The sequence below is a fragment of the Sus scrofa genome, chromosome 10 (assembly GCF_000003025.6).
Source record: "Sus scrofa isolate TJ Tabasco breed Duroc chromosome 10, Sscrofa11.1, whole genome shotgun sequence".
In the NCBI taxonomy this organism is placed as follows: Eukaryota; Metazoa; Chordata; class Mammalia; order Artiodactyla; family Suidae; genus Sus; species Sus scrofa.
In genome coordinates, this window is record NC_010452.4 from 26,159,863 (window position 1) to 26,173,877 (window position 14,015).

Here is a 14,015-nt window from a genome sequence, read left to right on the forward strand (position 1 = left end):
TAGCTGGAGCAGGCAGAAGCTCTGTAAGGAGAAAATTTTATTTTAATTTCCCTGGCAGATGTCACCATTATGAAATAATAATAATCTAGCTAGCCTTATTGAAGAAGAAATCTTACATTTACTAATTTATCTGTTTTCTAAAACTTACTCAAGATTATATCTCTATGGAATAGCTACCTGGTCTAAAATGAAAAAGGCATACATTTGAACACACTTTTCTCCTTTCTAGACTCTTCTTTCAAGAGAAACTATGTCATACGACCCAGCAATCTCACTGTTGGGCAAATATCCAGACAAAACTTTCTTTGAAAAAGACACATGCACCCATATATTCATTGCAGCACTATTCACAATAGCCAAGACATGGAAACAACCTAAATGTCCATCAACAGATGAATGGATTAAGAAGATGTGGTATATATACACAATGGAATACTACTCAGCCATAAAAAAGAACAAAATAATGCCATTTGCAGCAACATGGATAGAACTAGAGACTCTCATACTAAGTGAAATAAGTCAGAAAGAGAAAGACAAATACCATATGATATCACTTATACCTAGAATCTAATATACAGCACAAATAAACCTTTCCACCAAAAAGAAACTCATGGACTTGGAGAATAGACTTGTGGTTGTCAAGGGGGAGGGGGAGGGAGAGGGAGTGGGGTGGACTGGGAATCTGGAGTTAATAGATGCAAACTGTTGCCTCTGGAATGGATAAGCAATGAGATCCTGTTGCAGAGCACTGGGAACTATATCTAGTCACTTATGATGGAACATGATGGAGGATAATATGAGAAAAAGAATGTATATATGTATATGTGACTGGGTTACTTTGCTGTAGAGTAGAAACTGACAGAACACTGTAAACCAAGTATAATGGAAAAAATAAAAATCATTAAAAAAAACCCTACTTATTGAAAATGATTATAATAACGGCACATGCAGTGTATACTGTGTGCCCAGGTCTATTCAAGGCAAAAAAAAAAAAAAAAAAAAAGGGAAAAAGAAAAAAAAGGTACAAACTATGAAAACTGGTAGAAATAGTCCTTACATCATCAATGTTAAATTATAATCTAAAGTAACTATATAATAACCATGTTGGTATCAAACTAATTGAGGCCACAGTTACATTGTCAACTAACAGCAAAAACCCAATCGTAGTTTAGAAAAATTGCATCTCTGAAACAGTTTTGAATACCTGGAACCTTTAAGGACATATACCATTTTAGCATCAACATTAATGTGCCTATTTACTAGAAATTTTATTAAATACAATGCAAATACAATTTGATTAACCCCATGTACACTTTAACTTTCTTGAAGGAAACAAAGCACATAATGAAAAATAACTTTGGTCAATAGTTAATGGAAGGACTAGTAAGAAGTGATAATTGTGATTCTCACCCTGATGATTTATACTATAATAAATTATGTAGGCAACTAAAATTATTCTTAATAATAGATACTATTTATTGAACATATGTTAACATTTTTACATTCTCATTATTCCTACAAACTATAAAATATCATCTCCCTTTTAGAAAAAAAAATAAATTTAGAGAAATAAAGTGTCTTGCTCACAGCTGCTCCACTAGGAAGCATCATTTCTAGAATTTATACCTGAGTTAGACAGAATCCAAAATTTATACTTTAAAATTTTTTATTTTTTTAGTTTCTTTTTAAAAAATTACTCAATGAATTTTATTATATTTGTAGTTGTACAGTGATCATCTCAACCCAGTTTTATAGCATTTCCATCCCAATGCTCCCCAGCGCATCCCCCCACCCCACCACCTGTCTCATTTGGAAAACATAAGTTTTTCAAAGTCTGCAAGTCAGTATATGTTCTGCAAAGAAGTTCATTATGTCCTTTTTTTAGATTCCACATGTAAGTGATAGCATATAATGTTGGTGTCTCACTGTCTGACTGATTTCACTCAGCATGATAATTTCTAGGTCCATCCATATTGTTGCAAATGTTGTTATTTCTTTCCTTTTAATGGCTGAGTAATATTCCATTGTGTATATGTACAACATCTTCTTGATCCACTCCTCTGCTGATGGACATTTAGGTTGTTTCTATGTCTTGGCTATTGCATATAGTGCTGCAATGAACATTGGAGTACATGTATCTTTTCAAGTCATGGTTTTCACTGGATAGATGTCCAGGAGTGGGATTGCCGGATCAAATGGTAATTCTATTTTTAGTTTTCTGAGGACTCCCCATACTGTTTTCCACAGTGGTTGCACCACTTCACATTCCCACCAACAGCGTAACAGGGTTCCCTTTTCTCCACACTCTCTCCAGCATTTATTTGTACACTTTTTGATGATGGCCATTCTGGCTGGTGTAAGGTGGTACCTCATAGTAGTTCTGATTTGCATTTCTCTAACAATTAGGGATGTTGAACATCTTTTCATGTTTTTTTTGGCCATCTGTATGTCTTCTTTGGAGAATTGTCTGTTTATATCTTCTGCCCACTTTTTGATGGGGTTCGTTTGTTTTGGTATTGAGCTGCAGGAGATGTTTATAAATTCTGGAGATTAATCTCTCGTCAGCTGATTCATTTGCAAATATTTTCTCCCATTCTGTGGGTTGTCTTTTCGTTTTGTTTAGGGTTTCCTTTGCTGTAAGAATCTTTTAAGTTTAATTAAGTCTCATTTGTTTGCTTTTGTTTTCATTGTCACTACTCCAGGAGGTGGGTCTGAGAAGATATTGCTGTGGTTTATGTCGGAGAGTGTTTGGTCTACATTTTCCTCTAAGAGTTTTATAGTGTCTGGTCTTACATCTAGGTCTTTAATCCATTTTGAATTTATTTTTGCGTATGGTGTTGGAGAGTGTTCTAATTTCATTCTTTTATATGTGGCTGTCCAGTTTTCCCAGCACCACTTATTGAAGGGGATGTCTTTTCTCCATTGTATATTCTTGCCTCCTTTGTCATAGATTAGTTGGCTGTCCAAAATTTATACTTGTATCAATTTCTCATCTCCAGATGTCCCTCTTAAAACAATACCCTTGGGACCTAATTTGGAATAAGTTATGGATCAACATTCAGACTTGGTCAGTTTTATACCACCATCCCAGCAATGTGGGCTATAGTCCTGGGAATACAGAATCACGATAGCAATTGATGGACTTGATGGCTGAGTTACTGATGATTTTACACTTGCTACTGACTCTTCCTTAAACACTGTATTGTCAGACTTCTGGACTATTAAATATAATCACCAAAGTAATTTGTAAGCATTAATCTGAATCTTTATAAATTCCCTACCAAAGTTTTATCACAAAATTTATAAGAGGCATATTATTTTGTACTTAAAATACATTTTCTACAGTGGCTCCAGTAAGAGTGAAGGCCAGATGCATCCATCTGTAGCCTGGCTATAAACAATCAAGTCAGAAAAGAAGGCAGGGGGACAAAATCAGTAATTGAAAAATGTAGCTTGGTTTCCAGCTTAAGAAAAAGCCCAAACGAGGCTACAAAGTGCCTGGATTTCTTAACAATATATATGATATACAAGAAGTAAAAGGGAAAGAGGGAATATTCTTCATGTTAGACTTCATGACCTCCTCTTCCATCTTCAAGGCCAGTAATGAGGCATCTTCCCATCACTCTCTCTGACCCTCTGCTTGTGCCATCACACTGCCTTCTTTCCTTTTTCTGACCCTACTCCCTACCCTTCCCTTTGGAAGGGCCCTTGTGATTATGCTGGGCCCACCCATATAATCCAAGTGGGTTCAGGGGATTAGGAGGTGGATATCTTGGGGGGACCATTATTCAGCCTACCACAGTAAGGAAGAGAAATAAGCATGATGAGAGCTTGTCAAAATAACAAAGCAGTCACTTTGAAGCAGTTCTCACTGGCCAAAAAATGAGACAGTTTGAACATAAAAATAATTAATGATATTCAATGGGTTCCTGAAATCTGTTACACTATCCCATGAGTGAGTCCATACAGTTTACATAGAAAGGAAAGCTCTTTTTAGTTTTTTTTAATTAAAGTATGGTTGATTTACAATGTTGTGCCAATTTCTGCCATATAGCTATGGTAGAATGCCAATAAATATAAAAGAAGCAATAATGGAAATAGAAAAATCACCATCACAGTGGTAGCTGATTCAGTGAATCATCAGTGAATGCTGAGGCTGATGAGAACAGGCTTGATGAGGAAGAGGATACGGTTATCTCTCATCCCCTGAGAGGGATTGGTTTCAGGACCACCATGGATACCAAAACCCACGCATGCTCAAGTCCCTTTTATTAAATGGCATAGAATTTGCATATAACCTATGCACAACCTCTATATATTTTTTTATTTTTGGGGGGAGGTGCTTTTATCTTTTTATGGCCACACCCGTGGCATATGGAGGTTCCCAGGCTAGAAGTCAAATCAGAGCTGTACCTGCTGGCCTATGACAGGGCTACAGCAACTCCAGATCCTTAACCCACTGAGCAAGGCCAGGGATCAAACCTGCATCCTCATGGATACTAGTCAGGCTCGTTAGCCACTGAGCCATGATGGGAACTCCTCCTATATACTTTAAATCTTTTCTAGTTGACTTATGCTATCTAATACAATGTAAATAACACATAGCAAATTCAAATTTTGCTTTTGGAACTTTCTGGACTTTTTTTTCCTTCATACTTTTGTTCTATGGTTGGTTGAATCTGTGGATGCAAACACATGGATACAGAGGGCTAACTATATTGGCATGGCCTCTAAGGATCTCCCTAGAAAATATTTATCAATTTACAAATGAAAAAAAATGGTGACTCTGCAGTGGAGAAGGCTGGCAGACACAAACTTGACAGGTGATCACATTATCACCGGTGGTGGGGCAGGTCACCACCAAGTGCCTTTGGACCAATGCAATGAGAGAGCACAGCACTCTTTCTGTACTGTTCTTGCCAAACTTTTTGTCATGAGTTGGGACATGAGAAAACATCAAATGGACCTACACTGAGGGAGAGCATATACACGGAAACACTTTACTTTTTAAACTATCAAAGTTAAGAAGGACCAGGAAAGCTGGGTAAATGTTGCAGGTTGAAGAAAACTAAAATGAAATGTAACTCTGATCCTGGATTAGATCCTGAGCCAGAAAAGAGAAAGGAGACATTGCCAGGAAAGTTGGTGAAATCCGAATGGGTTCCATTCAGATGTAACAGATTACAAGGTAATGTTGTACAAATGTTAGTTTCTTGATTTGGGTAAGTGCATATTCAAGAGGAGAGTGGGGGAGGGGGAGGGCAAGTTGCAGAACAATATGTAAAATGGAGTGTTGATAATGCACAAAGCTATTTTTATTTTTTTGTCTTTTTTTGGCCTTTTCTTGAGCCACTCCCACAGCATATGGAGGTTCCCAGGCTAGGGGTCCAATCAGAGTTGTAGCCACCGGCCTACGCCAGAGCCACAGCAACATGGGATCCGAGCCACGTCTGCGACCCACACCACAGCTCACCGCAACACTGGATCCTTAACCCACTGAGCAAGGGCAGGGATCAAACCCGCAACCTCATGGTTCCTAGTCGGATTTGTTAACCACTGTGCCAGGATGGGAACTCCAAAGCTATTTTTATATGTACGTATAAATAGGAGACTGTCCTCGTTTGGGGGAAATACACACTAGAGAGTTTAGAGGTGATACATCTGCAGCTTTCTCTCAAATGTTCAGAAAAGGAATAAAGATCATGGCTGAGAGAGAGAGAAAGCAAATGTGGTAAAATGTTAACAACTGAGGAATTTGGGTGAAGTTGATTGGGAGTTCTCTGTGCTGTTCTTGCAACCCTTCTGTAAATACATACTGACTTCTAACTAAATTACACATATGAAAGATGAATTTCTGAATGCCAAACTTCACCTTACATGCCATGCTCCAAACCTGAAGGAGCACAGTTGCTCTAGATATGATGTTTTTATTTTTAAAAAGTATGAAACATCTGTAGGCATTATCACAACATATGCACACAAAAACATGTAAGTTCAAGTCCCTCCAACAATAGAGACCATCCGTTATCAGTCTAACCAACACTGTATGTTTAGGTTTAATCCTTCCTAGATCTTTTTCGAGGCAGTTAGAACAATTTACATAGTTTTATAAATGAACACAATTGATACACTTGTTCCACAAGTTACTTTTTTTTTGCCCTACTTAAAAATGTCTTAAAGATTGTGCCACCATACATTTGCTCTATAATTTTTTTTTAAAGGATTTTGGTGCTGAGGAGTATTCCATAATATCAGAATTCATGTTATTATTCTGTTATTCTTGGACATCTAGGCTGTTTCTTTTTTTCAAACAAATGCTAAGAGTTCTGAATATAAATCCTTGTCATCCTTCACCGTGCATGCGTGTGAGTATTCTGCCAAGTATTTAAAAGCGCATTTTAAAATGCTGTTACATTAGTTTCTAAAATAAGCGCACCAAGTTGCACTCTCAAAAATACTATATCAGCACCTCTTTAAAAATATCCCCACCAACAATGAACAATGCCTATCTCCCCACCTCCTTAAAGAACCCCCACAGAGCTAAACAAAAAAGTCTTTTTGCAGAATGTGCAGAACGCAATCTTATTTTATTTTTTATTTTTCAGTGTGGTCATTGCTGTGGCGTGGGTTTGATCCCTGGCCTGGGAACTTCTGCATGCTGCGAGTGCAGCCAAAAAAAAAAAAAGTAGTCAAATTTACAATATCTGCCTTAGAGGCTCTATCAGTTTCCTAAGGCTGCTGTAACAAAGTACCATAAACTGGGTGGTATAAAACAACAGAAATTCATTCTCCCAGTACTGGAGGCTAAAAGTCTGAAATCAAGATATTGGCAGGGCTGTGCTCTCTCTGAAGGTTCTAAGGGAAGATCCTTCCTTTCCTCTTCCTAGTTTCTGGGAGTTGCTGACAGTTCTTGGCATTCTTCAGTTTTTAGCTGTATCACTCCCATTTTTGCCTCTGTCATCACATGGCATTCTCCCTCTGTGTCTGTATCCAAATTTCCCTCTTATAAGAATATCAGTTATTGGATTAAGGACCAACCTAATCCAGTGTGACCTCATTTAACTTCATTACATATACAAAGACCTTACTTTCAAATAAGATACCACACACAGGTACCAGGGGTTTGGGACTTCAACATATGCTTTTAATTTAATTTCTTTTTTTGGGGGGGGGCACAATTCAATTTCTGACAGAGGCTTTGTTTAAGATTTTTACATTTATGTTCACGAGACATACTTGTCTATAATTTTCTGTTCCTTTTTTTTTTTTTTTCTTTTTAGGGCCACACCTGCTGCATATGGAAGTTCCCAGGCTGGGGGTCGAATCAGTGCTGCAGCTGCTGGCTTACAACCCAGCCACAGCAATGCGGGATCCAAGCAGCATCTGCGACCTACACCACAGCCTGCAGCAACACCAACCAGATACTTAATCCACTGAGTGAGGCCAGGGATTGAACCTGCATCCTCATGGATACTAGTTGGGTTCATAGCCTGTTGCACCATAACAGGAACTCCCTATAATTTTCTGTTCTTGTAACATCTTTGCCAATTTTGGCATCAGGATTCTTTTATCCTCCTAGAGTGGGTTGGAAGTGTTCCCTTCTCTGTTCTCAAGAAGAATATTAAATATTTAATAGAATTTATCAGTAAGGTCATCTAGGCTAGGATCTTTCTTTATGGAAAAGTTTTGAATTAAAATTTAATTCATTTTCTTGGACAATATAGAGCTATCACTTTCCCTCCTTTGGAGTTACGGTTCCTAAACATCTAGTATCACTAATAAGAAGTTAGCTATTTATCTAATTCTAATTCTTTCGTAGATATTTTTTTTTTCCTCTCCATAAAGTTTATCTCTGGAAATTTTAAGGATTTTTCCCTTTATCCTTGGTGTTTTACCATTATGGAAAGACAAACTAAGTGTGGATCCATATTTATTTATTCTATTTAGTACTCGGTGGGCCTCTATAATTGTGGACTCTTTGTTTCTTACTTTTTAAATGTTTCTTCCTTTTTTGAGGCTTCTTCCTTCTCTTTCTTCTGTTCCTTCCTTCAGCTGAAAGAGTGATACCGGAAATTCTAGATCAAGTCTTCATTACTCCTAACTTTTCTTACACATGTTCTGTCTCTGCCTTTTTGGTCTGGAATCAAGAACAATTGCTTGGCTCTTATTTTTAGATGAAAACTTTGGCCTTTGCTATTCAGCCTGTCATGGGAGTATTTCATTTTCTGAATCTCTTAACGGATTTTTTCCTAGTAGTCTTTTCTTGTTTCCAGCATCTTACAACCTCACTTACTTTTGCATATTTATCTCTTTAAAAATCGCTTTTACTCTTTTCTATTAATTTTGTTTTCTCTGAGGTTAATTTTTTTTTCTAGTGCCTATATTAGTTCCTATGTTTCTTGTAAAAAATTATAAACCTGGTGGCAATTTATTCTCTACAGTTTTTACAGGCCAGATGTCTGATGTCAGTATTACTAGAATGAAATAAAGATTTAGCAGAGCCATGTTCTCTCCACAGGCTCTAGGGGGAGATCTCCTCCCCACTTCTTCCCACTTTTGGTGCTGCCAGCATTCCTTAGTCTGTGACCACATCCCTCCACTCTCTGCCTCTGTGGTGACACTGCCTTCTCTCCTGTCTGTGTCGGATCTCCCTTTGCTTCCTATTTATAATGACTCTTGTGCTTTAGGGCCCACCTAGACATTTCAGGCTAATTTCCTCATCTCAAAAAATCCTTAACTTAATCACATCTGCAATGACCCCTTTTTTCCATATAAAGTAACATTTTACAGGTTCCAAGGATTAGGATCTGGTATCTTTGAGGGCCATGTACATAGTGTTTCCTAAACTGTTCAATACTAATTACTTTTGGGGGAGAGGGGGTTTTTATCTGTCTTCAAATGCCTTACAAGCTTATCTCAGCCAACTGTAGTAAGTATTCAAAGTAAGGGGAGGGGGTGTTTGCAAGTTACTTACTACTCTGGGCAATGGGAGGGACTTTCTGATATCAGCAAAAATCTGGAGCTCTGTCTTGCTTCTTTCAGTATTTCTACTTATTGTTTCTGCTGGAGAGCAGACATTTCCATTGGCTGCAATTTGGTACAGTGGGGAAAGAATGCAAGGATTAAACTATCTCATTAGATCATGAATAATGCCCCAAAGAGGGGGCATCACATAACCCAAGGCTCCTTTCTTTTTTAAGTATCTGTTGACCCTAAGCTTGGAATATCCACAAGTTACACCTACCGTTTTCAGTAGTCTTTTCCTGAATTTAGCTAGTTTTCTTCCTCAGACTGATCTCAACTGCCTTTTGTCTTTCAGGATTTCCTATCATTTCCGGTCCACAGAGCAAAATTTTCTTGCTTTCTAACATTTTTATAGGTTTCTTCCAAAACATAATTTTGGATTTTTTTCCTCCTCAAGAGATATGAAGAACAACTGTGAGACTAGAGTGTGTTTGCCATTTTGCCATTTGCACCCTTGGTTTATACTCCAATCAATCTTTAAATCACATTCATACCATTTCCTCACATAATTGTCATCTTATCTCTATCTGGGCCTACCAAGTTGCACGGCTGAATTGCTCCCTAAGAGGCTTATTTTAATAAGCAATTAGATCATAACAAAGTTCTGAAAACTTAAATTACCCTTATCTCCTGAAGACTTTTTATTACATATTATCATAAAATATGTTATATAACAGGCCATTTTATTTCATTAAATGAGTCATGAATAGACAAAAAGGAAATATATATAGTGATGGGATTGAGAAAACTTACTACGAGATTGAGAAAAGACTTACTTGCGACAAGTCAAAGGTAGTATTCTAAGGAGCTCCTCCTAAGATGAAAAAAAATACTATCCTATATTTTTCAAGATTAGTTAAATATGTGTGAAATAATAATTTTCAAGTAGTTGCACTATACCAAAGAACAAAAAGATTAAAGGTTTCTTATAGAGCTAATTGCTTTAAGAAAAATAAAAACTGCTGTGTACAATTCTATTTTTAGAATTAAGAAAATAGCATAAATTTAAGATTGGATCATTCTTAGGTTAACTACCACCACATGTGGCAGATGTTTGCTCTTAAATAGATTCCAACTGAATATATAGGGAGTAATTCAAATTTAACATTTATAATTAAACTTGAACCTCATTCCAGATCTTCTCAAGTGGGCAATTATAAACTAAATAAACTTTATTTAGAGGCACAGATAGGGTAGTAATTGATACCCTAAGGATATTAAAGAGTTAATGCAATTTTAGATGAATATTAAAAGCACCAGCACAGTAGTCAGTGCACTTGAGTTCTATTCCTGTAATTCCATTTAATGGGGTTCCCCAGGTCCCAGTTTCTTTATATACAACATGAAACATTTGCATTAGGTATCTCTAAGGTATTCCTCCCCAGTCTTCTTCATGTCATGACACACAAATGGTAAAACATGAGCATCTACTTGGAGAGGAGGCTGCTCAAGGCTGGAAGCTGGCTTAGTTAATCTTGCTGCCCAGAGCACTATAGGATGTGTGGGTGCACCTGTACCCACCTGCAGCATATACTTCTGTCTTGGCCCACAGTCTGGGGAGCTGTGACCTTGCTACTCAAATTGTGGTCTGCAGACTAGTCATGCTGGCACTCCCAGGAGCTTTTTAAAAATGCAGAATCTTAGGTTCCACATAGCACTACTGAGTCAGAATCTGTATTTTAAAGATTCCTTAGTAATTCATGTGCACACTGAAGAAATACTGCTCTAGGAAATTTTCGGCTCTAAGATTCAATGAACCTAAAGAAGTAATCTGTTTTATAGAAATGGATTCTAGAGCATATTTCCTAATCTTCTTAAGTTCTCAATTAGCTAGACTCAAGTAAAATATTTTTACACAAATTCATTACTAATTTTTGAAAACTGAGAAATTATTTACTTTTTAATTAGAGAAAGGGAAATGCATTTACCTGCTTGTATAACTGCCGTAAGTACATGATCTCCTCCACAGTTCCCAAGGATATCAGCCTAAGCACTTTGACATCTCTGCATTGCCCAATCCTATATGCTCTGCAAAAAGATTACAAACAAAAGGCAACCAAGATCAAGCGAAACAACTTTGGGTTCAGGAGGTGGCTTTTTGGATATAAAAATGAAACATTACTAAAATTTTACATTAAAAAGACCTATTTTATGTTGAGATATGCTATATTATTTAGTAATAATATAAAAATAGAAATGCATATAAAAAGGCCAGCCATTAAGGAATAAAGTATCATAGAAAAAATACACATGTCGACTTCATTTCTGTTACAAACATCATGTTCCACTGCCCAGAAACTGTACCTAAATTCAGATTTTTCTTTTCTGGTGGTCTAGAACCTTATGAATGATTCCATTTATATCAAACTCTCAAAAATGCAAACTAATCCACAGTGGTTGCTTGGGAACAGAGGTCTTGGGAAGTGCAAGAGGGATGGATTACAAAGTGGGACAAGGATAAATGGGGGGGTTTATGGATATGTTCACTATCTTGATTGTGGAAATGCTTTCATGATGTATACCTATATCAAAACTTAGCAACTGCACACTTTAAACATGTGCAGTTTATTGTAATGTTAACTATACCTCCATGAAACTTAAAAAAAAGATAAAAAAAAAACAGCTGGGGAACAACAGTCAACCAACTGGCAAGTCTATGGAAGTACAGATTTATAGCCCTTGTCCACACAGATTTCTGAGCAGTCTGTGACTGGATCACTTAGTTGATTAGTACCCCAGGTGTTTGATATGGACCACAGTGCTAATTAAAACTCTAACCTGACTCACCACATTAGCTAACTATAGGTCTAGTACCTTCAGCTTTTCCCAGGTGGAAGCTTTACTGGATGTTCTGAATGAGGTCACCTGTTTCTAAATACCTGTTACAATCATGGGGGGAATCAAGAGCAAGGCCATACTGCCTCATGCTTGAAAATGCTACAATTTGGGGGAAATTTAATTTTGACCTTATAAAGTCACACTGGGTTGTAATATTTGGTGCTCCCTCTGCCTCCTTCACCCATTCCTCCTCACAGAGAAGGGCTTTTACCAGAGGCAGTTTTAGGGTCCTGGAAACCTTGTATTTCCAGAGAAGAATGGGGGCTCCTGTGACACAGCAAAGCCAGGAGTAAGTTACTGCATTCTCACTTCCATCCTATGGTCTAGAGAGGAGCTCATAATCCCTTTCTCTCTCACAATGGATTTGGGTCTAACAAAATTAAAAATGGATCTAAGGAAATGTCTTTTGGGTGTAAGCCCAATGTTTGCTGAAAGGGATTGATTCTGTTAGAATATATATTATTTAATCTCTACAGAAAAATACTCTATAAAATGTTACACTAGATCTTCATCAATTTCTTTTTTTTTTTTTCTTTTTCTTTCTTTTTTTTTTTTTTTTTTTTTTGGTCTTTTTGTCTTTTTGCTTTTTCTAGGGCCTCTCCTGCAGCATATGGAGATTCCCAGGCTAGGGGTCTCATCAGAGCTGTAGCTGCCGGCCACAGCCACAGCCACAGCAACGCAGGATCCGAGCTGCATCTGCGACCTACACCACAGCTCATGGCAATGCCAGATCCTCAACTCACTGAGTGAGGTCAGGGATCGAACCTGTAACCTCATGGTTCCTAGTCGGATTCATTAACCACTGAGCCACGACGGGAACTCCTTCATCAATTTCTAAGTCCATAAAGTCTGGATATGTAAATGGATTTTTATCATGTAAAGAGAAGTGTTGAGAAAGTGTTATACAATGTGGAGGTCAGTATCTTTGTTACTCTTTTTGGTTCCTCCTGTCAATCAATAGAAGGTGAGGGATGGGAAGAGGAATGTTGTTCATTTAGTTTTATTGTCAATGAACTTTCACTGAATGCCAAAGCACAGTGAACTGTGTTTTGAGAGAACTCTGAGATAAATAAGATAGGTCTTGATGGTGAGAAAAAGAACAAAATTATGACAAGTGTTGTTAAAACAACATTTGAATTTTGAAACAAAAAGAAATGGAGATACTTTCTGTGGATTTCAATTGACCATTTTCCTGGGCAGTAGTCAGTGGCAAGAGGCTAGTTAAAAATGCAGGTTCCTCAAGGTAGACTGTGTGGATTCAAATGAGTTCTATATTAAATTGACACCAAGTTAATTTCAATTGCATTAAAAAAATACTCCTTTACAGCTCTGCCATCACCTTTTTATCTTATGTCATAAATTGTATCTTTATAAGTCATATATCCATTAAAACAGACTTATACTTATTTCATGCATTTGTCTTTTAAATTCTATAGGAAAAAACTACAATTACAAATCAAAATTACAATAATACTGTTTTTTTAATGTGTTATGTGCTTACTTGTATCAGAGAACTTTATATTTTCATATGGCTTTGAATTAGAATTAGAGTTTTTCATTTGAAAGCGAAACTTTTTCCCTAACATTTCTCCTTAGTATAGACGAACAGAACAGAATAGAGAGCCCAGAAATAAACCCATGCACCTACAGTCAACTAATCTATTTCAAAGAAGGCAAGAATATGCAATGGAAAAAACAGTCTTTTCAATAAGTGGTTCTGGGAAAACCGGAAAGCCACATGTAAAACAATATGAATAGAACACTTACCAAATACAAAAATAAACTAAAATGTATTAAAGACCAAAATGTAAGAACTAAAACTTAAAACTCATAGAAGAGAACACAGCCAGAACAATCTTTGACATAAATCAAAGCAACAGTTTTAGGATTAGTCTCCTAAGACAAAAGAAACAACAGTAAAAATAAACAAATTGTACCTAACTAAACTTAAAGGCTTTGGCATAGCAAAGGAAACCATCAAAAATTGAGAAGACAACCCAAGGAATGGGAGGAAATACTTGCACATGATATGAGTGTCAAGAGGTTAATATCCAAAATAGCTCATACAGCTCATTAAAACAAAACAAAACAAAACAAAAAAAAGCAATATCCAAGAAAACCCCAAACCCCCAAAGCAAAACAAAAACATTAAA

General features: G+C 36.9%; 1 protein-coding gene across 4 annotated transcripts in view; it reads right to left on the reverse strand.

The window, feature by feature from the left end:
- The window catches only part of ERCC6L2 (ERCC excision repair 6 like 2), a 152,741-nt gene that overhangs the window by 47,844 nt on the left and 90,882 nt on the right, over window positions 1–14,015 (reverse strand). For all 4 annotated transcript variants that reach the window (XM_003357697.5, XM_021064595.1, XM_021064594.1 and 1 more), the window contains one exon: window positions 10,953–11,052. In XM_003357697.5, the coding sequence (XP_003357745.4) occupies window positions 10,953–11,052 (100 nt within the window). The remainder of the gene's footprint in view (window positions 1–10,952; window positions 11,053–14,015) is intronic.